Source organism: Truncatella angustata (assembly GCF_020726525.1).
Source record: "Truncatella angustata strain MPI-SDFR-AT-0073 chromosome Unknown BKA67scaffold_2, whole genome shotgun sequence".
In the NCBI taxonomy this organism is placed as follows: Eukaryota; Fungi; Ascomycota; class Sordariomycetes; order Amphisphaeriales; family Sporocadaceae; genus Truncatella; species Truncatella angustata.
The window spans coordinates 1,512,506-1,538,385 of record NW_025763382.1 but is presented as its reverse complement, the minus strand read 5'-3'; the positions used below and the strand labels follow the sequence as shown (position 1 = coordinate 1,538,385).

The window sequence follows — 25,880 nt, the reverse complement described above, 5'->3', positions numbered from 1 at the left end:
AAGCCTGTCGCTGATGGGAATCCCTTGGTAATCCCCAGAATCCATACTTGGCCATCTTCAATCTGCAGAATCCTCACGCTGGATGAAAATTGTTGGTTTGAGATCAAACCGAAAATAATAAGGTGATGACGACTGGCTGCAGTCATTTCTATTGCCAGTCCCCTGCAGACTGCATCCTGGTTCATGCATATCTGGAGCTCTGTTCTGCCCGCAATAATAAACCCGAAAGAGAGGCTCACCTTTTGACCATAGTTACAGTTTGAAATTGAGCTTAACGAACTAATTCAAGTTCTCCTTTGCTTGAACCTGATGGTATGATTGAAGAGCATGAAATTTAGATAACGATAACTCTTGGGCATTACGTCTCCATTCCTCATTGAGTTATTCTTATGTCGATGTTGTGCATATGGCAGTAAATTCCCCAATCTGGTTGCTTTCGGGTTTGATACTCTAGCTTACTATCGTTTCTCTGCCATGTGAAAGTCAGCACTAATAAAAACCATGCTACACCGACCGGTTGTCTGCCTTTGTAGGAGATGGAAATCGCAGGGCAACGTATCATACTTGAAGAAGAACGTTATAGCACTAGATTCCAAAATGATCTAGATCCACAATCTCCTTCCGGTAATCATGGTCCGATACGGTCAATTCGCGTGTGCTTCGCTTCTAGAAGAGCAAAGTTACAGTAGAGATTGGTCGATGGCGAACGGAGTCAGCAGACCGTCCGACACCGACGTGCTAACACGGCTTGGACGCATTGCTCATATTGCCTCGGGCAAAAAGCTGTGGATATCCCCCAGACAACCAAACTATTGGTACTTTCTGGCTAGAACAGAGCGTCGTCTAACGATCACATAGTACGCCCCCTTCCACAGGATAGAGGCCAAGTGCTTGAGCAAACATATATAACTTCTCGTCGACGTCTTGATGGTTACTCGTACTGATCACTAGAAGCCTCCCCCCCTCACTAGTGCATCATCAAGGCCGACTGCCGATTTGTCCTCGGCCAGACCTAATGGCGATAGCCTGCGGAGTACAGACATTGGACTCAGCACGACATTGGTGTTGCAAGACTCCGAAATAACAGTCGCAAGAAGGGAGACAACGAATGAAGGTTCGGAAGTCAATATACATACTCCATCTCCTAAGGAGACACTGTAACAATTTGTATCAAGTGTATCGTTTCGTTGCTTCTTGAGCAAGCGGGAGCTCTGATGTCGCGCTTTGCTCAATTTAAGTTGGCATTGCCCTCCCCGTGTTGCAGTCAGGGTCTCTGCAAGGTGCTTTGATTCCACTCCACGTTTCGGTGAGCTCTGGGCGCTGGCACTCAAGCTTTCGCTCTGGCAGCCAAGCCATCTTAAGAGGATATCTGATACTTTTTCAAGACTCGACCAAGACTTTCCAAGACAACTACTCGGGAACGGAGCCCTTTATTTATCTCTAGTGAGGACGTCAGCACCGATGGACTGCCGGTTCTGCCGGTTCTACTGGTTCCAACAGTGGTAGCGGGCCCACCATCCACTTGTTTCAACCGCACTGGCGCCGTCCTGTTTTCAAGGTTTGTCTGCTTCGCGTTGCTTTATTATTATGTCAAGACTCTACATACTGTAGTAGAGCTTAGAGCCGCATGCTCCCTGACCTCAACTTTGCAGGAAACAACGGCTAATATCTCGAAACAAGCTGCTTGTCACTATTTCTTGGGAGCACACATAGTTCTAAGCATCTGCAGAAATGCGGAGTAGAAATTCTCTTCCATCAGACGCCCAGTCACTCGATCGGCTTGGTTCTCTTGACTGCCGTGCACGGCGTTCATGCCGAAGTTTTGAGGTGGCGGTACGGAAATTATAGATCTTCGTGTGGCAAACGCCAGGGTTAACCAAATTATGACAAAGGCAGCATGAAAGTGAATCTCCATACCATTGTAAAAGGTACTTAGCCGCTCGCTCATTGGAGCGACCCTCCATTGCTGTTTGATGGCAGTCGAAGCGCTCGACTATAGGGTCGAGACAGGGGTGCAACCACCGTTGGAGCACTGATATCCGTGCATGGCGGCGCACGGCGGCATTCCACGTCCCTAACCGTTTCAGATCGATTTCAGAGATGCGTATTCCAGCATGATCCAGGCTGGCGATCATTCATCCCAATTGGAACGATCCTAGACTATATGGGGGTTTTAACCGCCCAGAGAACCATTGTTTTAACAAGTGCTTGAAGTCCATCAACGCATAAGAGAGAAGTGGCTCCTCACCCTCTTCCCGTGTTCTCCTTAACGCCTGGTGCTGTCTTTTTCATTTCCTTCCCATAAGTCTAATCTTCTTGCTTAACTTCACCTAGAATTTTCTATTTCTCTTCTTGAGCGCACTAGCTGCTGCCATTTTTGTCCGGTACATGACTTCGCATCTCGACTCTCGCTTTCCGAACCGACAACCACTCTTCTCCCAATCTACCAAGATGCATTCTGCTATCGTTCTTGGCCTGCGAGCCGTCCAGCTCCTTTTCGCCTTCATTGTTCTTGGTCTCTCAGCATACGGTATGCACTTCTCAGCTGGCCAATGTTCTGTTTGTTAACACTCCCTGCAGTGGCCAATTGGTATAATGTTGATACCCTGACCTCGTCACCGTCTCAGGTCAACTGGCTCCTCTTCTGCTCTCTTTTCACCATCATCTCGCTTGCTTACCTCGAAGGTGTCTCGAGGTTCATGCCCAAGTGTGAGTTGAAGATACCCGATTGTCCCGATATCATGATGAACTAAACTAAAAGCAGTCCACCATCCTCTTGCCGTCGTGGGCCTTGAGCTTGCCAACGTTTTATTCTACTTTGCCGGCTTTATCGCTCTATCTGTATTCATCAGCAAGCTCCTCTTCTGCCGTGGCAGCGTGTGTGGCTCCGCTCGCGCTGATGTGGCATTCGGCGCCTTCGAGTTCCTTCTATGGACCGGCACGGCCTTCTTCGCCGTCCGCGACATGATGAAGACGGGGTTCAGCTTCCGCCGCCGTGGCGCTGCCGGTGCCGGTCAGGCCCCTCTCGGCGGCCCGCAAATGAAGGAGGCTCAGCTGGCTTAAGCGTTCCCGTTGTGATACTCGGGAAGCCAGAAACCAGCTATGCCTCGTACTCCAGCTATACCGACATCCCTTTGAGCCCTTACGAGTACCGGCCTTCGTTTGACGGCGCCAAGAAGAGCCCCTTTTTGGCGTCGACATTCGACAGGAGGCGCTTTACCATCGCCTCTGTCACGAAACTATGATGGGCGTCTGGGACCGGAACCGTTGGCGGATTGCGTCTTTATTTTGAACTTTTAGCACGGGGATGAGGCGAGAAATGAAGACTACTTGCGGGCCGTAAAAAGCATTACATACAATGGTGGGAGAGTGAGTAGTAGACTCAAGATGGAAACGGAATACGCGGCTTTGTCTAGATGACAGCCGGAATCTTTAGAGTAATGAACGACAACAATGGTTCTACGGAATTATGGATGGAATGAACACGTCAACCATAATGTGGTTTATGAGAATCGTTTAGCCAGGTACGACTAAGTCATATGAGTAAGAACTAAATATGTTATACCTTATACGGCCGTTTGGACACACAGTTGGGTTTGGCAATCGTCATAGGATTATAACTATTCCACTCGTGCTTGAAACCTCCGTGACGCTTCAACGATGATGTGCCTTTGTTCCATCAATAACGCGCAGCCACTAAGCCTTACTGACCCCACGACACTCATGACTATGGATCGACCTCGCGCCATTCCGAGACACCATGCCACCATATTTCTTAGCTTCCAGTGCCCCGCGATCCACACTCTCCAGAGAGCAGAGTACCAAACAACGAGGCGCTCAAGCAAATATGATTTTCCTGCAGGAGCAGATGTTTCTATGAGTGCTATTTTGCCCACCAGAAAGATCCTACCAGGTTGAAGAAGGTTGTGGTTCTGATTTTTTTTTAAAGGTCGCTCACTGTCAAGGTTTCTCATAAAAACTTCCACTCAAGTTACACGACCCATCCCTCAAGACCATTATACTACATACAAGAGAGACACTTCCGCCCCACGTGTCAACCATCTTGAGCATGCGATATTTCTCGTGCTTTAACTCCCCCCTCTACCCGGGCAGTATTACGTGATTTCACACACAACCGAATCTTGAACCTCAGGATATCGGAGAGGCAATCGGATACCGCAGCCGCAATGGCACGCGGCGGCAATTCGAGATCGCCGTCCAAAGGAAGTTCGATAGCGGCTTGGTGCGCAAGCACGCAATCTTTGGCGCTCTAACCCCACTTCCCCAATTGAAGCACGTCGACAGCGATTCGCGACTCACTATTCGTCGGGAGGGAGGTTCGACCAGAAGGGGAGGGGGGGCAATGGGGGGGAACTTTTGGGGAATTAACCCAATGCACGCATGCATGCAGCTGAGTGAGGGTAGAATAAGGGCAGAGGTGAGCTACCTTTCTGCCTTTCTACCAGGGTTTTCCTCAGGCGCAATTCTGCGGAAATACTTATTAGCCAGAAGGGTTCCCCTTTTTTTGTTCTTTCTTTTAATCAACGTGATCGCAATCGTGCCTTTTCACTGCTTACTGTTTCTTATTCGAACTGTAAACGCCGTGCTGTAATACCAGTGAGCCCGAGCTATACTGCACCATCCGACCCACATAATCACAAGCTTCGAGCTCATACCTAGTTTAAGATGGCCGAAGAGCTGAGCAAGAACTTCGAGACTCTCCAGCTTCACGCTGGGTAAGCTTGTTTTCCGCGAGGAGCGCGAGGAGCATTGTATACTGACTATAACTAGCCAAGTCCCGGACCCGACCACAAACGCAAGGGCTGTACCGATCTATGCCACGACCGTTCGTTCTCCCTCCGGAGTGATTTGTTATGAAACACATACTTACATGTTTTCAAGAGTTACACATTCAATGACTCGGCTCACGGAGCGAGGCTGTTTGGCCTCAAGGAGTTCGGCAATATCTATAGCCGTATCATGAACGTGAGTGGACAGCGAGATCTCTCATCCCGGTCTGTTGCACTGACAAAGATGGATAGCCTACAGTAGATGTCTTTGAAAAGAGAATCGCAGCTTTGGAGGGCGGCGTGGCAGCTGTTGCGACCGCGTCCGGCCAGGCAGCCCAGTTCATGGCACTCACAGCTCTGGCGCACGCCGGCGACAACATCGTGTCGACGACGAACCTGTACGGTGGCACTTACAACCAGTTGAAGGTCCTCCTCCCGCGCTTCGGCATCCACACCAAGTTTATTGAGGGCGACAAGGCGGAGGATTTCTCCGCTGCGATCGACGACAAGACCAAGGCTGTCTACATCGAAAGTATCGGTAACCCCAGATACAACATCCCTGACTTCGAGGCGATCGCCAAGGCTGCCCACGAAAAGGGCGTGCCAGTGATTGTAAGCAATAAAATTATTTTTTTTAAAAAATAAAAATAAAAACCTATGTACGTTGCGGTGTTACTGACTAGAAGAATAGGTTGACAACACTTTCGGTGCTGGTGGCTATTTCGTCCGACCCATTGATCACGGCGCCGATATCGTTGTCCACTCCGCAACCAAGTGGATTGGCGGCCACGGCACAACGATCGGTGGTGTCATTATCGATGCCGGAAAGTTCGACTGGGGCAAGCACGGCGCCAGGTTCCCCGAGATGGTCGAGCCCTCCGAGGGCTATCACGGCCTCAAGTTCTGGGAGACGTTCGGCGCTATCGCCTTCATCATCCGGGTCCGCGTTGAGCTCCTGCGTGATATCGGCGCTTGCCTCAACCCCTTCGCCGCGCAACAGCTGCTGATCGGTATCGAGACGCTCAGTTTGCGTGCCGAAAGACATGCGTACAATGCTTTGAAGCTGGCGAGGTATCTCGAGGAGAGCGAATATGTGACCTGGGTATCATATCCGGGCCTGTCAAACCACGCCAGCCATGACTTGGCCAAGAAGTACCTCAAGCGCGGATACGGTGGTGTTCTTAGCTTTGGTGTCAAGGGTGGTGGCGCCGCCGGCAGCCAGGTCGTCGATGGTTTCAAGCTGATCTCCAACCTCGCCAACGTCGGCGACTCCAAGACTTTGGCCATCCACCCTTGGACCACTACTCACGAGCAGCTCTCTGACCAGGAGAAGATCAGCTCTGGTGTGACGGAGGATCTGATCCGCATCTCTGTCGGTACGGAGCACATTGACGATATCATTGCCGACTTTGAACAGTCTTTTAAGGCCGCTTCCGCCACGACGACGAAGGGTGCTGAGGGTGACGTTCCGGCGGGAAAGACGGACGAGGCACCAGTCGTCCTTTAGTGAGCAGAAAAATCATTTGAAGCGATAAATTATTTAATTTTAATTTTGAATCAATACCCCACGTTTGTTGCCTGAAAAATGTCTTTGTAAAGTGATCCTATATTTCATGTCATGAGTGAACAGCATCCGTGACGACTAATTACAGAGTAGGTAAAACCAAGTCGACGAGTTTCCAAGATTGATTGAAAAAAGTGAACCGGCGAGACAAACTGCTGCAAGTGACATCGAGGTGATATTGTTTGTAGGAAATAGACGCGCTCCACGATGTGAATAAAGAGTATGAAATATACCGTCCAAGAGGTTTTAGATGCAAGAGCTGGCGCATCCTCAAAATTCAATGCTAAAGCCTATCGCTTACTTATGATCATAATACGGACTAGGAACAACAAGCCACTGTAGTCTAAATGGCATATCACTATCGAAAGGAACCATTGATAGTAGAACACAGAATAACGCAGGTTGTTCTTTAATTCGTGTATCTACTGCCTGCTGCTTATCTTCAAGTGCGCAGTGCCGGTTATCTACAGTAATGGCATAGCGAGACGGCCGCACAGGGGGCTACCATGGTGGAATCTCCCACTAACTTAAGGAACCGCCGCCCGAAAACGTCAGCGCCCACATGCTTTAGCACACATAGTTAGGTTAGCACATAACCGCAGCATAGAGCTCGATCCTGCAATCCGAGGCAACCTCTCCATTCGCTACACCGCAGCGAACCATCAAACAAGCAAACGCACCACGACCAGCCCTCGCCCGAACAACAGAAAAGGAAGATGCGCATCTCACTCACCGCGCTCCTGAGCGCCGGCGCCCTGCTGCCGGCCCCCTCCCACTGCCTGGCCGAGACGACCATCACGCTCTCGGTGCCGGCCTCGCAGCTCCTTCCCAACCCGGCGGCGCTGCCCCCCTCGACGCACGCGACGCTGACGACGCTGGGCCAGACGTACGCGGCGCCCCTGAGCGCGGCCAACACCTTCGTGTTCCGCAACGTGACGCGCGGGTCGTACCTGGCCGACGTGCACTGCGCCTCGTGGGGGTTCGCGCCCCTGCGCGTCGACGTGCTCGAGGCCGGCGAGGACGTCCCCTCCGCCGCCGCCGTCGTGGGGGAGCCGGTCGGGCCGGGAGCCGCCGCCGCCGTCGTCGTCCGGGCTTGGGAGACGTATCGTGGCAATGAGTGGGACAACAGGGGCGAGGAGGCCGTGAGGCTGGGTGGCGATGGGTTCGCGGTCAAGTGTCTCGGCAAGAAGGTCTTCTTTCAGGAGAGGAGCAAGTGTGAGTGTCCCCCTGTCCGGATGGGGGGAGATGGTACTGACGAGTCTGTGCAGTTTCGATCCTGACGATCCTCAAGAACCCCATGATTCTCTTGGGACTGGTGAGCTTGGGCATCTTTATCGGCATGCCGAAATTGGTTGAGAATAGTGAGTCTTCTCCGCGAGCTTTTATACCGTGTCGTTCAGAGTATATTTGCTGACAGCTAGCGTACAGTGGACCCCGAGATGCGAGCCGAGTGGGAGGAGCAGCAGAAGAGCAACCCAATGAGCAGCATCATGGGCGGTGGTAAGCCGGGCGCCAGTCCCATGGGCAACTTCGACATGGCTGCCTTCATGGCTGGTTCGGACAAGAAGAGCACTGGCGAGGAGAGCTCCGGCAATGGAGGCAAGAAGGGCGGTAAGAAGTAGAATCGCACAGCGCCAATGGCATATCCATGCGGCGGCACATACCACGTGGTCCGTTTCTCATAGAAGCGCCGCCTTGCTTGGTCACTGGTATGGAATACTGCATATTCAATATTGCACTCGTTGAACCCATTGAAGTGTGTGCTGCACCTAAAAATGTATTGCAAAGCTATATGTACGAAAACTTACACGCGCAGCCTGATTCGTCGGTTTATGCCACGGAAAATCAGACAACCTGTCGCTGAACTATCTTCAGGCTCCCGAGCACGCTCATAAGTGGAGGAACTCATTGCAATACAAACCTCCAGGTGACCAGCTTAGTGATCCGTACTTTGAGCAGGCTTAGAAATCATCACCACCGCCGAAATCATCGCCATCGTTGCCATCATTGTAACCGTCCTGGTACGCCTCCTCTTGCGACTCGTCGATTTCATGTGCAATCAGCGCACCACCCAACACACCAGCTCCGACACCGAGAGCTGCGCCACCCATCATGCCCATACCGCCGCCGGAGCTCTTAGCCGGACGTTGTTGCTGGCCATAGCCGCCGCCGTAGCCTTGCTGGGGGTAGCCACCATAGCCCTGCTGCTGCGGGGGGCCGCCATAGTAACCGCCTTGTTGCTGGGGATAGTACTGCTGCTGCTGACCACCGTAGCCCTGCTGAGGTGCCCCGTAACCACCGCCGCCATATTGCTGCTGCTGCTGCTGTGGGTAACCACCCTGGCCGTAGCTGCCGCCGCCGCCAGAGTACTTTTGTTTGCCACTGTTGAAGAGCTTGCCCAGAAATCCCTTGGCCTTGTCGCCGTTGCCGCTCGAGCCGCTGCCTCTGACCTCGCCAGGTCGAGCAGGCAGCTGGTCGGGATAAGGCGAGTGGCTCTGGGGCGGGTGGCTCGAGTTGTCGAGGTAGGACGATGCGGCGCCGCCGCCCGAGCTACCACGTGCGCGAGCGTTCTCTTCCTCCTGCAGCTGGCGCGCGAGCCGCTCGTCTTCGCTGGGGCCGCCGGGCCCGCCGGGCCTCGTCGACTCGTTCACGAACGGGTTGTGCTTTGTGTCGGATGGCGCATGACCGCCACCAGGTGTGTAGCCCGGCGGAGGACCGGCTGGTGCACCGTCATCTGGGTTGACGGCTGGTGCTGTGGGCTTGTCCCATTGTGACTTCTTGGTGTAGGTGTTGACGTAGAACCTGAGGTCGATGTTAGCCGTACCGCTGCCAAAGCACGGCGCAGATCAGCGTCGCAAGGCGCCCGTCGAGGGGCAATCACTTACCACTCCTTGTACTGGTCGTTCCAGCGGGCAACCCAACCTTCGGGTACCCTGGGAGGCGGAGGGCCTGACGGGGCGTCAAAGTCTGCCATGTGCAAGGTTTGTGCGGCTCTGTTATAGTGGTGTGCGAGGTACGGAAAGAGATGAGTGTAGAGCTGATGCCAACAGGAGGAGTTGTGACGTCGGAGAGTTGGACCTCTAGGAGCTCGTGTAAGTGGGGTGCTTGATTATAGGGTGACGATGAGGCAATGAGGGGTATGGTTATGTTTCGGGAAAGGTACGGGAAGGATTCGAGCGGGATGAGCAAATATGGAAATAGAACTCAAGCGTGATTGCAGGAAAGGGAGATGAAATACTCACAGGTTTAGCTGCTTGACGACGCGCTGTTGGTAGGATGGGACTGGATAGGACAGGATGGAATGTCGTGGATATGCGCAGTCCCCCAGGTGGTGAGAGGCGAGCTGCGGCAAATTGGCGACGGGCTGCTGGAAACCAGTCCCAACTGACCAACCGCAATTGAGTGAATGACTTTGCACAGCCTCTGGAGTCAACGCAAGCACCCAAAGCACCGTTTGAATCGCACCTCGGGTAGCCTGGGACCGGATGCCTGGTAAAACTGTCGCCCCACGGCGTATCAGATCCCCTCACCCATCATGCTAGGGGGGGAGGGATCCTAAAACCGCCACTACCATCTGCTGCGAGCTGCAGCCGGAGGCAGCCAATCCGCTCGCTGGTGCGTCGAGAGCTGCCCAGACTTCTGTGCGTCTTCCAGCAGTTTGGGCCGTGGCTGTGTGCTTGTGCATATCTCACCACGGGGCCATCCAACAACGAGACTTGGGAATTGCATTGTCCATGGGTCGTGCTCAAATAGGTGCCTTTTTCTGATGACGAAACTGCATCTCTTCAACCACTGTTCACCGTACACGTTTCTCAGCCCACCAGTTCTGGAGGGTGTTCTCGTCTGCCATGCAGGAACCCTCAAGTCACACCACATGGAGTATTTAAAGCTTCATCTTAAAATAGAAGCTCGTCCCTCTATAACCGCCAGTATCTCAATTGGACTGTTGTCCTGTGTTTGACTGCACTGCAGGTCATCAGATTGTGTGTCTGGTTCCACGCGAGAGGATAGACAGTATACTTGCGGTGTGTACAGTATACTCCAACACGATCTAGCGGGTCACAGTGATTTGCTCCGTCTGTGGGGCCAGCTTGCTTGCACGATTATGGGGATGACCGGGGACAAAATAGAACTTCGCCTGGCGAATCTGCAAGGCTCCGTGTATACCTTCACCAACTTTATAAATTCCAAGGTTGTAACTAGTTGACCTTGTACAGGAAGGCTGGATCCAGTCATAATTTTAAGTCGTTTTCCGTATTGTTATTGCCCTGATGCCCCAGCTGTTCCTAAATGTGACTCAGCAAGGGAGTATACGATTAGTCTTATTCCCACGACCCAGGTCCTCTAGTATAGATTCGGTCATTGCCCCTTGTCCTTTCGTGCCATACCTTCGCAAAGCTCTCTATTAGGCACACATACTCTTCAGAAATTTCCCTGCACTATGCATCTTGCCTCAGGTTGACCATAATGCCACAAGCTATAGCATCTTGCGCACCAGGATGGACGTCATAAAACACAATCATAAAAAGGCTCTTCCACAATAAACCTCGGTATCCAATATGCCCCTCTTGATCTCTCCTGGACAAAAACTTCGCAATGACATCGGCCTCTCACTTCTGGTGAGAACACGGCTGCAAGAAGCACGTCTAAATAGGAAACTTATTAAGCTAAGGAACTACAACATCAGAGGTATAGACAAACAGGAAGGTTTACGACGTAGCATAAACCTACAAGTCAAATGAATGAATAGACATTTTCATGATCGTGTTTCTCCGTATAGATAACAAGATCCACATGAGATATGTCCCTTTCAAGAGTAGACACCCCAACGCCGCGGATGAAAATGCCAGATAGTAGTCAATTATCAAGAAGCCCCATGCACTTCAACATCGATTACAAATGGATCACCTAGCAAAGCATCTGCATAGTATCCATTGCGGACGTCTCAACGAAACATATGAGACTGAACAATGACCAGATCGCCATCCACGATGTCTCTGGTGGCTCAACTAGCTGTTGGTTCAAATCCTCGAGACTCGTGATGTTTAAGGTCTGCCAGAACCATTAGATTTTATCTGTCGAATTCAAAGATGCTATTAGCATCCCTGGCGAGTCTCAAAGCCGGTGTCAGCTGAGTTCTTGAATGAGAGCCTGTTCCAATAAATTCAGTTCCGTGATACTTAGACTAGCTGTTGCCATGCCAGCTAAAATCCCAACCCAGTGTAACAAGGAATATATAAGTCAGTTAGCTGGCTAGAGGCTTCTCGGAGCACGAAGTAGCCATTTCCAGATTTTGGCTGTCGTGCAATCGGTATTCACGCAAGCATACCTCTCTCTAGCTCCTAATCTGTAAGCATGCGTGGACTAAGCATAGTATCACTCGATATCCAATAAAGAGGGAAGAGCCAGTCACTTGTTGTGTTGACCGCTTGAGAAAGTTGGCCCACGAAACGGGTATAAAACGAACAGATGATCATGAACCCGGCCAACGATATCGTCAAGCGGTCCCCAGCTGATCAAGTAAACCCCACCACCTCGCTAGACACTAGAATTATCTTGTCGCGGGAAACAAATTTGTGACACGTCCCGATTTGATCGTTGCGTGAAACGTGTTAGAACAATTGGATTTCCGGAAGAGATAATGCGCTCCAATGCTATAAAGCGTTCCAGTATCTACATCCACAACGGGAATGCCAGCAAGGAAATCGACGTACCCCTTTATTCACAATGTCGGGCCCCATATGAACGACAACCCAGGAACTTGTTACGGATATCTGACCCATTTTCATGACCTGGCGTGTTTCTTCCTTCCTTCCTTCCCCCCGGGTCCACGTGTACGAGGTGGACTGCTGCTCGGGATAGTTCTCGCCATCGTAGGTTTTAAGGGTCAAGTGAATAGGCTAGTCCGGATTACTAGTGGGCGTGGCACATGCATGATTCTACCATGTCAATACACAACCCCTACCTTGAGCAAGTTTGTGGTCTGTACATTGACAAAGGGGGATTGTTACACTAACCATCATTCGTCGTCTTCATATTTGTAGATGAATTGTAGAGGGTTATGTGAGGTCTGACACCAAATCACCGCTCGAAAATGATGAGGAACTGCTCAATTAAATGATGAATTCGAAAGCTGCCCAAACATCTCCCCGTAGGTGATGACTCTTAATGCTAGAAAAACTCCTATTCTCCATTTGCCAATTTCCCATCTAACCTGATCACACCGATACACGGGGTATAGTATCGGCCTTTGCGCCCAAGGGCACCTGAACACCGATGCTGTAAAAACCTAAGTAAGCAAAGTCCGTTCCTTCCGCCTCTCCCGCACCTTAGACTCCCTCTCTTTCGTCATCGTTGTCGCCAAAGAGATGTGCGGCCTCCATACAGTAACCCATGCGCCCACTACCTAACTTGCGCTCGCTGCCATAGCACACAACTACGGCGTCAAGGATGCCTACGAGGATGCTCTCGAGAGAGCCGAGAATGCTAAAACCAATGGCACCAGCGACCAGGCCTACGACATAGGCATAAGCACTTCCGCGGTATCCCATACCGTCGGGACGTTGTCCTTCGAGCTGATGTGCTGTCATCACCCAGCCTGCAAAACCAAGCGCCAAAGACATGACCATTCTGGTCACATTGAGCAGTAGCTTGGCCAACCCATACGGCACAAGTGCATTGACGTTGGGGTTCCGTCTGTTCCATGTCCCTGGCATTAGGTGAGTTGTTGCGCCGTCGTTGATACTCAAGAACTGCATCCTGGACAATCTTGAGGCCGACTCCATGAGCGGCACTGAGTGGATGGCGGCGTAAGTTAAGACTAAAGGATTCGTCAAGAGAGTGATTGACGCCGGAATCAACGAGTATGCAGCCAGGTTGATCAGCCGAGAGAATTTTGCAGGCAAGAGAAGTAACGGAACCCGCACGCCCAACTGTAAAAGTGTTGCTGCGCAGATTGTGCCAAATGCCGAATTTGTAGCGTGGCCTAAGGCATCTAGCACAACGGCGTTTGATGGTGTGGGGGGCTGTCGATTGCGGTGGAAATACCAGTTCGAAACCGTGCCAGCGGTCGTGGCTCTGATGACGCCAGTTCCCACCGATAGTGTCCAGAGGTACATTAGAAAGAAGTACACCCCAATCCACCATGTGGCAGCTCCGATGATGAACGCCGACAAGGACTTGGAGAAGTAGCCACTGAGAAATACTCGAGTAAACATTCCTAGCCAGATCCAGGTCCAACCCACGACGAAAACCAAGGAGCCGAACCCGAGAATGACAAGTGCTGGGTTTGCGGCGAGGATCCTTGTAGAGAATTCGAGAAGCTCGATGGCCTTGTGTAGCTGATAGCGGGACCTGTTTATCATCCAAATCAGACCAATGGCTGCCGCAGCAGGAATAAGAGAAAGCCATCTCATAACCGTATCTTGCAAAGCGAGTCTCTTGGCATCGCCCTGGAAACTCGAGATGAATGGATAGAGCGAAAATGAGAAGAGTACGATGGGACTTCCGACAATAATGAGTATAACTAAAGGTCTCGCAAATGATCGCAAGAGCGCCATCCAAACCATGGCGACAATGACTGCAACCATAGTGTCCACTGCCAGTAGATAGAATGAGCCATGAAGCGTGGTATAGATCGTGTCACCTAGAGGAGTTTTACTACTTGGAGTTGACGTATGTAGCCACACCAAGACGAAAGTCGAGAAGAGAGAGGCCATGGCTATCAAGTAGATCCAAGCAAAGAATTGATCGTTCTGAAAAATCTCCGTGTGACCGGTGACGGATGGCACATCTGCGGTTGTGTCCTCGACAGGTTCATCCTCCTCCATGATCGTCTCATTCTGTAATGGTCGTGGATCATACAAGGAAGTCTTTGGGTTCCTGAATTGTTGAAACGCGGGTGGGTCGGCATCCGTAGGTGTTTCTTGAAGCAAGTCCTCTGGCACATGGTTGTCGAGCACGGCCGACTCCAGACCGATGTCAACCATCTTCCCCTCACTGCTATCCGAATCCTGTCGGGTTGCCCTCATGGCGCCCGAGTTCTCGACGTCGTCCTTTCGTGTTTGCTTCGCTGGCCGATCTTTAATTCTAAAGCTGGACTCGCCATTCCAACTGCTCTTGATGCCCATCGGCCGTGCTCTGTCCTCGTAGACCCGGCTCTCATGTTCACCACTTTCACCCAGGGACGCATGGCTGTTTTCGTTTTCGGATGCTGAGCTCTCGTCTATCCGGCTCGCGATGAAGACACGCCTGGACCGTTGCAACGCTCTGAAGTCTGTGGCCTCGCGCGCATCGTCCTCATCCTCGTCCTGAAACTCGTTGAGCGCGCTGTGAAAAAGCGGCGCGGTATCCTGACTACTGTTGTATCGCGAACCAAGAGCGCCAAATCTAGAGCCTGATTGATACGGGTTTCCCAGCCTGCTCTGATATGTGGATCGCCCTGGATGTCGCGGGAAACGAGAAGCACCATCTTGCGGCTGCCTACTCGAGGGCTCGCCATCCGGTTGCCCGAAATTGGAAAGTCGAGACTGCGACTGAGCTAGAAACCTGGAGGCATCTTTGCTCACATTTGAGTCAGTTTACCTTTGTTATCGCAACTCTTCACACAGACGGCCTGAGATGGATGCGGAATGGCGGGTATATTTAGGCACCAAGCGGGTCATGCGAGCACTTACATTCGGAGAACATGGTGATTTATCCAAGCAGGAGGAGGTCGACTCCTGCAGGTGGGATGATGGATGAGTTGGAAGAAGCCAAACTCGGGTGTTGCTGACTGTTGCACCAGACAAACAAAGAAGACGGGAGGGTGGTCTGCATTCGAGACGGCTATCGCAACGTAATCGCCGAGGTCGCCTTGCGTTATGGTTATGGTTATGACGATATTTGGGGTCCGGGGATAAGGTGTGAGGTAGCGTTAGTTTGGACGATCACTCGAGTCAAGCAAGAATAGGTGATCTATGACTACCGCATGCTATGAGAGTCTGAACACGAAGAGTATACCGGCAGAGTGGGATATTGACGAGGTCGAAACGGTCCAAAACGAAACTACAAGACTGGTAGATGGTGGTACAGATTGTTTTGGGCGGTGTTGGTCGGTCGGTCGGTCGGTCGGTCACTTATTCTTCACCAGGTCATCCTCCTGCAAATGCAGCAGGTGACTGACCGTGTTGCTCACTGGACCAGGCCGTTGCAACATCCAATCACTTTCCATCTCAGGCACCCAGAAACGCCGTTCCGCACGCGGCAGTGGCGGGCGTGGGCTTGGGGCGGAATTAGCGGGTACGAAGTAGGCATGCACTGTACCTATCTATGTGTGTATGTAGCCATGAGACCCTGCAGTGATTCGCTCTGCGCCGATCTGCTTATCAGCACACTCCATGGTTTCCATCCATGCACATCAATTGTAAGTATATCTATGTACATTACATACTGTACCGAGCATTTGTAGATCGGAGTAATCTTGGGTATCCATCTACATACTGTGTGGTGAGCCATCCGACAAACATCATATAAGTGAGGTATCATAGAATACATGTCTTCAGGTTTGTTCTGACCACATGACATGCATACACACAAATGTGTACTTTCATGCTCTGCCATACCTCTAATCTGCTCTTTGTCCCCTTTGTCCAAATGTGCCCCCTTCGGCTTCTGGTGAGAACAAGATCGAGGTTACCATGTTTCTCGAAGCGCAAGCACTCTCCGAAACAAATACTCCCGTGTACCTCATGGGCGGCTCCGGCTAAGCGAGCCAAGATGCTCTGTCAAGTGGCACAAGCTCTAATAACCCAGCTCAGCATACACCATCATTTTTCAACAGCATGTCTTGCACGCTTACCTCTACTGAGACAACTCTGGAAGAAGTCAGTCTCGCATATGACAGTACTTGCCCAAACACAGCCAGCACTGCGTTCCTCGAAGCGAATCCCCGGACGACCTGTATCAGTAGCCGTAGATCTCGCACCACACCGCGACGAGCCCAGCTGCTCCCTGTCAGTCTAGCCAGTGGGCCTCTAACACTACAAGTACTGCATGTACCGCCGCAAGTACCGCTACAGCAGCACGTCAGTGGAGAAAGCGACGATTCAACACCTGCAGCCCCTGCAAGTAGCTCGAGGACCAGCGGGACCACGCTCATTATTACAGAACCAAGACCTCACGTGCAGGTTGAACAACAGCAACAACAACAACAACCACAACAACTAGTCATACCGGTACGCTGTCCCTGTCGCAGCAGCACCTGCACCTCACGAACCAGACCTGGACTGTTCTCCAAATTCAACTACTACCAATTCGACGGGCGGCACGGCAGCCACGAGCCCGCACAACGCCTATCGTCGTCCTCTCCAACATCCTCCTCCTCCCCTCCATCTCCGCCCGCCGACAATATGTCGTCATCCACGGCCTCCTCGCCGCCCTGGGACTACATCGCCAAGCTAGTATGCATCGGCGACTCAGGCTGTGGAAAGTCCTCTCTGACCATCCGGCTGTGCGAGGGCCGCTTCAGCCCGCAGCACGACGTGACCATCGGCGTAGAATTCGGCTCGCGGATCGTGCCCGTGGGACCACCACACTCCAAGACGCTCGGCACATCGAAGGGCTCGTCAAATAGCGAAGGCGGCGGCGGACTGCCCGACCCCCCACGATCAGACGCGCAGCAGAAGCACATGAAGCTGTCGTTATGGGACACGGCGGGCCAGGAGACGTACAAATCGGTGACGCGGTCCTACTTCCGGGGCGCCTCGGGGGCCCTGCTTGTGTTCGACATATCGCGGAAGCAGACGTTTGCGCATGTGACGGACTGGCTGAACGACCTGCGGCAGATCGCCGAGCCCGACATCGTCGTGATCCTGGTTGGCAACAAGGCGGACCTGGCCGCGGGCGAGGAGAACAAGCGCGAGGTCACCGTCGCCGAGGCCGAGGAGTGGGCCCGCCACAACGGCGTGCTCCAGTACGTCGAGACCTCGGCCAAGAGCGGCGAGGGCGTCGAGCTCGCCTTCATGAAGGTCGCCGAGCGCATATTCGATAACATCAACGCCGGCAAGTACGACCTCAACGACCGGCGGAGCGGCGTCAAGGGCCCCACGCCCGGCATGAGCGGACGGGGCGCACAGGTCAAGCTGGGAGACCAAAGTAAGGGCTCGGGCGGATGTTGTTAAGGCGAGGAGAAGGGTTTCCTACAAAAGACGAGAGAGATGGCGGAACTTTGTTTTCCTTTGCTCCTCACGAAAGCATTCCGAGCAATATACAGAAGTCGAGATTCCTGTCCGGCCTGTCTACCTTTCCCGTATGGGAGAAACTGGAGAGCCCAGTGGGCCTTTCCATGATTCCTGTGTAATTACCTAATCTAGATACATGCATCCGATGATACCCTAAGAAATAATGTCTACTACGGAGCATCATGTTATACCTAATCTGTACCAATGAATGAAAAAGAAATATCATGGCAAAGTCTCAGTCACGTCCTTCACGTTTTCCTTTTTCTTCACAAGAGAAAACATATTATCAAGGAAAAAAGTCTTTTGATTAGATAGCTGTAATCTTTTGGTTTTGAGTAGATCTCAGCCATGCCCAAACACGTTGAATAGGTTCAAGAGACGACCGGAAACTCCGCTTTGGCCCCCCTCCTTTGTTTTCCCTCTTTCGTCAATGCAGAGTGCTAACCTTTGTATCGTTACATCACAGAGGAAAATCGTGGCAATTGTTCTGTGGATTTTCACCACCTCCTGGAGCACACACAACACACCCTCCGTATCTATGAGTCATATCTGGCTCTTCCTCCAAACCCCCGAGCATTGGGGAGCTGGGGCTGTCATATTTCCCCCGTTGCCAATCCCCTTTGCGACAATGGCCCAAGTTTAGTCAGAAATACGCCATGTGTCGAACCACTTCATGTAGCTGTAGTTCTTGTTCGGTCCCGTCATGCCGAAGCAGATCGGCAGGAAGTAGATGTAAAGGCCAATGATGACGCTGTACAAGACGCCATAGACCACATACTGGATTGTCTTGTTCTTGTTGCGAGTGACCCAGTCGACCAAGAAGCCCAGAGTAAGAATGGCAAAGTATAGGGCCGGGTAGTAATGGTGCACGTACGTGACACGAGCCATGACGATAAAGGGCAGGTAGTGGAGGACCCAACCAAGAATAGGATACAGAGCAGCATAGTGGATCTGGTCAATATCGTCCTGGGTGAGGTCTCTGAAGCCACGCTGCCATCGGAGAATATACCAGACAGTAATGAGACCGACAAGTCCAATGGACGCGGTCGAGGCCCAGTATACGAAGGGGTTGCCGAGGAGGAAATACTTGACGATCTTGTCGTCCCAACCGCACATGCGAAGACCGACGTTGAGAATTGGCCATTGCCACCACTGAGAAGCAAGATCATCTTGCTTGTCAGGGTCAGGGACCAAAGCGTTGTTCGAGGTCATCATGGCGACATTAAGGTGGATAAAGTCGTGGAAGAATGGCGACTTATACTTGCCAGGGTCAGCAGGGGGCACTGTTCAAGGTCAGTTTGTTATCAAGACGCCGTTTCCATGTCAAGCACGACGACTTACACTTCTCGTTTTGGTGCATTTCAATGTTCCAGTGAGTGAAGGCATCCTTGGGGTTGTTGCTCTTGTCACAAGTGACCTCGATCTGCTTGAAACCCCACTGAGGTAGGTTGACATTTCCGGCGCGGAGGTAACAGCCCATTACGGGGTGCTTCAGGCGGAAGGCAGTGGTCAATGTGCGAACTCGGCTCTTGTCGCGGGAAGCAACATCCTTGACGACCTCAATCTGCCAGTTGTCCTTGTCATCGCCAACAGTCAAGTTACCGTAACAGGAGACCTCCTTCTGGCTCTTGGAAATGGGGGCAGGGATGTCGTGGGAGTGCAAGTTGCGGCCGGTCTGAGTGTGGATAAAACGGACGACGTCGCCGTCACCAACGAATCTAGGCTCTGCCTCAGGGTTGAACTCGGGTTGGGTGCGTGTAGGGTAGAACCACCACTCGTTGTTGGCATCTTTGTGGTGGTAACAAGTGACTTGCTGCTGGTTGGAACCGTCAGGGTAGGTCTGGACGTGACTATGCAGAAGACCACCACCGTAACCCATGTTCTTCAGCGTCACCTTGGATCCAATAGCAACCTCAAGGGGGGAGTTGCGGCCGATTTCACTTCCCTCGAGGTTGGCCTGGAAAAGAGAGCTCATCTGAGCATCACCGGGACCGCTCCGTGTCAGAATTGCGAAGTGCAGGGCGAAGGAAAGGAGGTAAACCAGGAACGGAATAACAATCAGACCCGTGACTCGGGCTGCAACATGGGCAGCAAGCTCAGGAACGGGCATCTTGGTGTTGCCGAACTTGTTCCAAAGATCCTCGATTGTGTAGATTCCGACCAGCGCGGTGACGAAGAGACCGACAAGCTTAATACTGCAGACGAAACCCAAGCTGAGACCAGTCATGAAGAGCCAAAAGAACCATTCGGGATCGAAGGGGTATTTCTGCAATCCGTGGAACTTGGCCCAGCAGAGGACAGTAGCGAAGGTACCGAAGAGGAGCATAGAATCGAGTAGGATGAATCGGCTGATGGTCGTGTACGAGTTCTCGCAGAGGACCATGAGAGTGACAAACCAGACGGCGGGGCGCTTGAGGTTCAGTTCGCGAGCAGTGTAGTAAGCCAACGGGACGCAGAGAATACCCCAGAAGGCATTGAAGGCGCGCATGAACGTGTAGTCGACATCTTCAGGATACGTCTCGCCAGACTTGAACTCGAAAGATCCATTGTAGCCAGCTAGAACACCAGAAACACCGACAAGAATCTTGCCGAGAGGAGGGTGACTAGTTGTCTGTCAGTACCGCCCTGCCATGAGGAGTGAATATGGAAGCGTACACGTCGAAGAAGAGTTCTCTCTTAATATAGTGCGAACCAAATTTACCAAAGCTATGGAGGAGAGACTGGGTTAGCGGCACGATCGAGACGAACAGAGGAGGGTATGGGTAACGAACTGAGCCTCCTGGAACGGGACATTAGCAATTGACAATGAGTAGGGCAGTCTGTTTCACTTACATCCCAGGTGACGATGTTACTCGCACCGATCTTGTAAAGACGTGTGAAACAGGCAAGAGCTGTGAAGATTATAGGCGCGATGAGGAATTCCCATTCGTCGAGAATCTGGAGGAAAGAGGAGTCCTGGCGAGAGGGATAGCAGTTAGCAGAATGTTCTCGCACGACTGGGAAGGCAATGCTTGATTGATGCCTCTGCATACCTTCTTCTTGCTATGGATCTTCTGCTCGTCCTGTTGGTACTGAACAGGAGCTCCAGGTGCTGCGGAGCCTGGCACATTACGTTGCCGTAATTGCTGGCCATTGGGATCGGCGCCAGAGGCAACCGTGGCCTTGTAATCGGCCATGGTTGTGAATGAAGCGGTCGAGATCTCTGGGTGTGCACAAAGTGGCCAGTTGAAAGAGTAGAGACCAAAGAGAAATTGTGGTGGTTCGAGGCTGAGCTGTAGCTGTGATGACAGCTACTGTAAACGGGGTGCTGTCGAAAGGGGTAAAAGTCCGGTAGCAAAAGAGGGTCAGAAGTGAACGTGGTGAACTACAGTAGAAGAAGAAAAACGTGTACAGGTACGTCGGGCCACGCAGGTTACCAACCGAGCATCTCTCTTTCCCTTCCAACTAAAAGATAAGAAGAAGGAGAAGGATACAGAGAAGGGCAAGAGAGGAACTGGTCAAGAGGAAGATGAAGCTGGACTCTCGAAGGGAAGAAAAAGGATTGCGCCCTTCGTGACGGATAGGTAATATGGAATACGATACCACGGTGCAACAACTTTTCGTTGCTTCCCGCTTAAGACCCCTGTTCGCGTTCGTCGTGTCGAGGTAGTGCTCTCGCTATTTGCTATTTGTGGTGCTGAAGCTAAGGTTAGCCTTTACGCAGTGCGTACGGATCCGTCGTAGAGTTCGGGACAGGTGGCCGTTCATTTGGGCGGCAGGGGGGGTGGGATACGTGACTAGGTTACTGTAGTACGGATCCGTACAGCTCCCAAGAAGCTCTGGGCTTGCCAAGCGCTAAAGGCCACCCAAAAAAGCTAACTGACCATAGCTGAGTATGGATCTGTAGGCGGCGTAACCCCTGTCCCCGTCCCTGCCCCCGTCCCTTCATCGCTAGACTAGCTTTATATTATTTTCAGCTTGGATGATACAGGAGAAGAAGGAAGTGTGAACGAATGCTTATGGTTTTGTTTTAATCTAATATAAGGTCCTGATGTGTACCAGGCGGCGATTGCAATTGTTCGCCCCAAATCCAGATCAATGAAAGAACTCCATCCAGTCTTGCCTTCAGATTTTCCATTCAAGACATCGTAATTCACTTTACTCAAACCGTGTCACATTGGGACGCAGTAGTTAAAAGGACTCGCCAGGTACAACAAACCCCGGGGGATGCATACACTACGGAACATCACAAGCCAACACGATACAATTCCACCCCCTTTTATTGTGCTTCAGCGCTATTCTAAACAGTATCCTCTACGATACTTTACACATCCCCAATCGATCCTCGCTCGCGTGAACTCGTTTATACACGATCTGGCAAGAGATCCAGGTCATTATGGTACATAGCCACTCGTCTCACTCCGCGCCAGCTTACTCTTCTCAGAGCGGAGGAAGCCCTGACCGCCCATGACTGTCCATATGCAAGAACTCTTTTCACATGAATGCAGGGAGGGGAGGGGACTGCCCCTTCCAGGCCCCGTCGGCCATCTATATGAATAAAAAAACATCTAATCCCGTCATATGATCCAAGTATGCACACTCTCCACACTTCTACCTCAATCGTCTCGTTGCCCTAGTTGTTCATAAGCTGGGCCGCGACTGCCGCTAGTCCCCCGTCCAGTCACTCGGTTGAGCCAATCTCCAACACGTCCCCGGGACTGACTCTCATCTCGGGCCTTCCCGATTTGCGGCTTGCCGTCTAACATGTTGACATGAGGCGGGTCAATGTCCAGTGGTGGAATGGCTGACTCTGGGGGTGCCCGTCCACGAAGATCAAGTGATGGTACGGGGGATGTGGCTCTGTAGATAGAACCAGTTTCCGATCGCAGACTGGGAGTACCCATGGCAGTGGTAGCATCGCCGAACAAGGAATCCATCTCCTCCAGCCGGACGCCGCTTGTCTCGGGGTATATGAAGTAAACTGCTCATTGTCAGAACACAAAGCATGTATGACAACCACGGAACGGAAGACTCACCAGTGATGAAACTGACAACGCAAAAGAATGCGTGGAGAAGATACAAACGCCATTTGATCCAGTCCTGCAAGATTGGTGTCATCTCACCAACGATGAAGTTGAAAGTCCAGTTAGCAGCCGTCGATAAGCTGGCTCCCTTCGATCTAATGCTGAGAGGCAAGATCTCGGGTGGGTAGAGCCATGGAATCTGTTTGTATTGGATTAGCTCTCGCCTTGGGGTGCAGATTTGGAATATCTTACCGGCCCCCATGAGTATCCAAATGCAGCATTGTAGGTCATAACGAATATGACAACAAATGTCGGTGTGTTCTTCACGTCCAAATAAAGGAAGTAGGAAACCATAGAAAGCGACAGAGCCATAGCTACGGCACCGCTAAGCAGGATAAATCGGCGGCCCCATCGATCCACGATGTACCATGGCGGAATTGTCGAGAGCAGGTATGTAATACCATTGATTCCGGTCATCTTGATAGCATCGTGACCGGTCCATCCGGCAGACTCGAAGACGTAGGGAGCGTAGTAAGAAATAACATTGATACCGTTCAATTGAGCCAGGGCTTGTGCAGACATGGCAATGAAGACACGCGTTTTATACTTGCGGAACATCTCAGAATAGGTTCGCTCGCCCTCCATACGCTGTAGCAGTACGTTCATCTTGATCTCTCGATATTCGTCACGGGCCTTGGGGTTGTGGATATCACCGGCACCATAAAGATTCGCGATGACGACAATACCTTCCTCGTCATGGTCGTTGTCAAGAAGCCATCTAGGCACGATCATTAGTTAGTGATACTCCACAAGACAGTGTCAGCATTCATACCTGGGTGACTCAACAATGAGATAACTTCCAAATCCCAGCAATGCTCCCATTACGCACTGCATAAACAGCGGTGCGCGCCATGAGTAGTTACTCTCGATATAGCCGCAGAAATAGTCTACCCATACCGATGTAGTGTATCCGATGATGTTACCGCTGAACTCTATACAAGCTAATTTACCGCGGTTGTGTGGGGGGGAAATTTCGGATTGATACACTGGGACAATAGTTGAGAGCGCACCTACTCCCAGACCAGCGATGATCCTGCCCAGCATCATCATAGGCATGTTAGTCGCGCAAGTCTGCATTGCGCCACCAACAAAAAATATGGCCGATCCATAGCGGATGGTCTTCCTTCGGCCGATCACATCACCAATTTTGCCGACAGCGAGTGAAGAGATAAGGGCTCCGATCTCAAGAATGGCCACCATAGTCCCAATCTCCGCATGAGATGGATTGTTGAAGTAGTCCTGGAAGTAAGGCCCGCTGTTGATAGAGTGGTCAGCGACAAGTCCAGCATAATCTCACAGCCGTTCTGTTCCAGGTTCGGGAAAGACATACGTGATGATACCGGACATGACACCTTGATCATATCCGAAGAGGAAAACTCCCAACGAGACAAAGACACTAGTGAAGTAGCTAGACAATATCAGCATTTAACTACGGCGCACAGGACGTCTCTCCAACATACATCAGGCCTTTGCCCGTCATACCGCGAACACCTGTACCCGGCATGATGATTGATAGCAGCCGCGCTGCTCTTGTAGGCCGCCGGGTAGGTACGTCTGGTATCTCGATAGCCTCCTTACTAACGAGGCCAGCATGTGATAGCGACCGTCGTTGACTGTGCTCTGATACGGATCTGCGGAATTGGACGCGCTTGTTCTTGGGCCGCTTCTTCTCGACAACGCTGGCAAGTAGCTCGTCGTCGAGTGCCGTGTCAGCGAGCCGCTGCCTCAGAGGATCCTCCTCGTCGATTTGCTCGGCGATGTCTCCGGTGTCAGTCCACGAGTCGAATTCGGAGTCGGCAGAGTCGAAGGACGATCGGTCGTGGGACTGTTGGTCCCGGCTGCCAGCCAACAATGACGTCGATTGGGCACCGTGATGCTCGGGACGTGTGGTCAGTGTCCGGAGAGGGATGTTGGAGGGGAGGCGGTTTTGTTTTGGCGAAGGAATCTTGGAGGATATGGGGCTGTTTGGCAGCAGCACCCTTCCGCGATATAAGCAATTGAAGTAGAAGAAGGGGATCGGTAAAGAAAGTGGAGTGTGTATACACCCAGGTCAAGTGGTGGTTCGCCAAAGCCGAAGGTATCAGTCAGTCAGTCAGTCAGAACCGGTAACTACAAGTAGGTAGTGCAGCCAACGCCTTGGAGGAGTGACGAGAGGCTGCAGCAGGTGGACACCCAGTTAGACCTCGTGCGAACCAGATCAGGGACAGGAATGTCGATGGTGCTACCCGACCGCTATGGGGACCCTTGCAGCAATTGAACCGAGACCGGGTCAGCGATCTAAGTCAAGTTAAACAGAGTTGGAGTTGAAAGATAACGAAAAAGTTGGCTATGTACAAGAAGAGATCAACGAATGCATCCAAACATTGCAAGCGAGCGATCCAAGGCGAGGGAACATCTTGAAAGAAGCGATAGGGACTTTCTTTTCGCAAGGTTTAAAAGCTTTGCGTTGCCCAGATGCAGTACCGATTAGAGTGCGCGGTCCTCTGGCAATTCCCCTTTTCTCAGCTTGATTTGAAAGCCCCAGGTACTCCAGATTTGCCAGATATCCTGGCGGAGAGCACTCCATCTCTCTATCTGTTAGCGCCAACCGCCCGATTGCCCACTACTTTCGCTAACGATCAACACATGTCAGCGGTGACCAGCGGTACATGTTCCACACTAAAAAAAAAAGCCGATCATCAAATATTTTGACGGTAAAGAAGTGTTCCTCTACGAGAACTTGAGTATAGCTAGAGCACATATATACTTGCTTGCCTGCAGGACTTGAACAAATTAGCAGACTACCTCAATGTCGTAGATGGAGATACGAGGCATATCATTTTGGGTAGAGCAGCGTCATCCAACCTATACATGACACAAATGCATGAGTATATGTACAAAGCCGATCTTTTCCAAGATATTACAGCGGGCTTGTACTGTACATAGATAGTAATAATACTACGACTCATCCTCCATAAAGATTCGCGCGCTTGGAGATCGAATCAAGCAGCGCAATTAGTCGTTGGACCCTGAAAGTAAGCAGCATGTGTCTCGTTGCTGCAAAACAGATATCTGATTCATCTACCTCTTCTAAGCCCATTACCCCACAAAGTCATTCTCAGCCTACTGTACATAAATAACAGCTCTGCCCTAGGTTAGTTAACCTAGTCAGTATGCCCCCTCCCCATACTCTGCCGCATGTTGCGGATCTGGGGAAGAAATCACCCTGGATGATTTTATTCGATGGTCAAGGTGACACTTCAGC

General features: G+C 51.6%; 9 protein-coding genes across 9 annotated transcripts; 5 read left to right on the top strand and 4 right to left on the bottom strand.

Annotated features, from left to right (window-relative positions):
- Nucleotides 1-2,451: 2,451 nt before the first annotated feature.
- BKA67DRAFT_654979 (membrane-associating domain-containing protein) lies at nucleotides 2,452-3,063 on the top strand (the record flags this gene model as incomplete). The annotated part of the gene is made up of 3 exons (XM_046106657.1): nucleotides 2,452-2,530; nucleotides 2,581-2,709; nucleotides 2,765-3,063. 3 exons carry the CDS (start codon nucleotides 2,452-2,454, stop codon nucleotides 3,061-3,063), a joined length of 507 nt encoding a protein of 168 aa, XP_045960894.1.
- A 1,124-nt stretch (nucleotides 3,064-4,187) lies between these two features.
- BKA67DRAFT_590583 (Cys/Met metabolism PLP-dependent enzyme-domain-containing protein) lies at nucleotides 4,188-6,297 on the top strand (the record flags this gene model as incomplete). The annotated part of the gene is made up of 5 exons (XM_046104603.1): nucleotides 4,188-4,243; nucleotides 4,726-4,846; nucleotides 4,903-4,986; nucleotides 5,043-5,402; nucleotides 5,482-6,297. 5 exons carry the CDS (start codon nucleotides 4,188-4,190, stop codon nucleotides 6,295-6,297), a joined length of 1,437 nt encoding a protein of 478 aa, XP_045960893.1.
- A 595-nt stretch (nucleotides 6,298-6,892) lies between these two features.
- On the top strand, nucleotides 6,893-8,098 carry BKA67DRAFT_162715 (uncharacterized protein). Its single transcript, XM_046095177.1, has 3 exons — nucleotides 6,893-7,569; nucleotides 7,623-7,715; nucleotides 7,783-8,098. The coding sequence occupies exons 1-3, from the start codon at nucleotides 7,071-7,073 to the stop codon at nucleotides 7,974-7,976; spliced, it is 786 nt and encodes a 261-aa protein (XP_045960892.1). The 5' UTR covers nucleotides 6,893-7,070; the 3' UTR covers nucleotides 7,977-8,098.
- A 217-nt stretch (nucleotides 8,099-8,315) lies between these two features.
- Nucleotides 8,316-9,328, bottom strand: BKA67DRAFT_654976 (uncharacterized protein; the record flags this gene model as incomplete). The annotated part of the gene is made up of 2 exons (XM_046106656.1): nucleotides 8,316-9,156; nucleotides 9,240-9,328. The coding sequence occupies 2 exons, from the start codon at nucleotides 9,326-9,328 to the stop codon at nucleotides 8,316-8,318; spliced, it is 930 nt and encodes a 309-aa protein (XP_045960891.1).
- A 746-nt stretch (nucleotides 9,329-10,074) lies between these two features.
- Nucleotides 10,075-10,773, top strand: BKA67DRAFT_552588 (uncharacterized protein). Its single transcript, XM_046101858.1, has one exon. It carries the CDS (start codon nucleotides 10,121-10,123, stop codon nucleotides 10,313-10,315), a length of 195 nt encoding a protein of 64 aa, XP_045960890.1. The 5' UTR covers nucleotides 10,075-10,120; the 3' UTR covers nucleotides 10,316-10,773.
- A 1,687-nt stretch (nucleotides 10,774-12,460) lies between these two features.
- On the bottom strand, nucleotides 12,461-15,439 carry BKA67DRAFT_552586 (uncharacterized protein). Its single transcript, XM_046101857.1, has 2 exons — nucleotides 15,030-15,439; nucleotides 12,461-14,911 (listed from the first exon to the last, which is right to left on the bottom strand). The coding sequence occupies exons 1-2, from the start codon at nucleotides 15,040-15,042 to the stop codon at nucleotides 12,684-12,686; spliced, it is 2,241 nt and encodes a 746-aa protein (XP_045960889.1). The 5' UTR covers nucleotides 15,043-15,439; the 3' UTR covers nucleotides 12,461-12,683.
- Nucleotides 15,440-15,843: 404 nt separating this feature from the next.
- On the top strand, nucleotides 15,844-17,805 carry BKA67DRAFT_552585 (P-loop containing nucleoside triphosphate hydrolase protein). Its single transcript, XM_046101856.1, has one exon. It carries the CDS (start codon nucleotides 16,176-16,178, stop codon nucleotides 17,511-17,513), a length of 1,338 nt encoding a protein of 445 aa, XP_045960888.1. The 5' UTR covers nucleotides 15,844-16,175; the 3' UTR covers nucleotides 17,514-17,805.
- A 407-nt stretch (nucleotides 17,806-18,212) lies between these two features.
- BKA67DRAFT_654973 (family 39 glycosyltransferase) lies at nucleotides 18,213-20,749 on the bottom strand (the record flags this gene model as incomplete). The annotated part of the gene is made up of 6 exons (XM_046106655.1): nucleotides 18,213-18,856; nucleotides 18,915-20,176; nucleotides 20,229-20,279; nucleotides 20,345-20,352; nucleotides 20,406-20,528; nucleotides 20,606-20,749. The coding sequence occupies 6 exons, from the start codon at nucleotides 20,747-20,749 to the stop codon at nucleotides 18,213-18,215; spliced, it is 2,232 nt and encodes a 743-aa protein (XP_045960887.1).
- Nucleotides 20,750-21,407: 658 nt separating this feature from the next.
- BKA67DRAFT_634912 (general substrate transporter) lies at nucleotides 21,408-24,119 on the bottom strand (the record flags this gene model as incomplete). Its single annotated transcript, XM_046105645.1, has 6 exons — nucleotides 23,967-24,119; nucleotides 23,409-23,891; nucleotides 22,829-23,354; nucleotides 22,589-22,775; nucleotides 22,276-22,533; nucleotides 21,408-21,427 (listed from the first exon to the last, which is right to left on the bottom strand). Exons 1-6 carry the CDS (start codon nucleotides 24,059-24,061, stop codon nucleotides 21,408-21,410), a joined length of 1,569 nt encoding a protein of 522 aa, XP_045960886.1. The 5' UTR covers nucleotides 24,062-24,119.
- Between the last annotated feature and the right edge of the window lie 1,761 nt (nucleotides 24,120-25,880).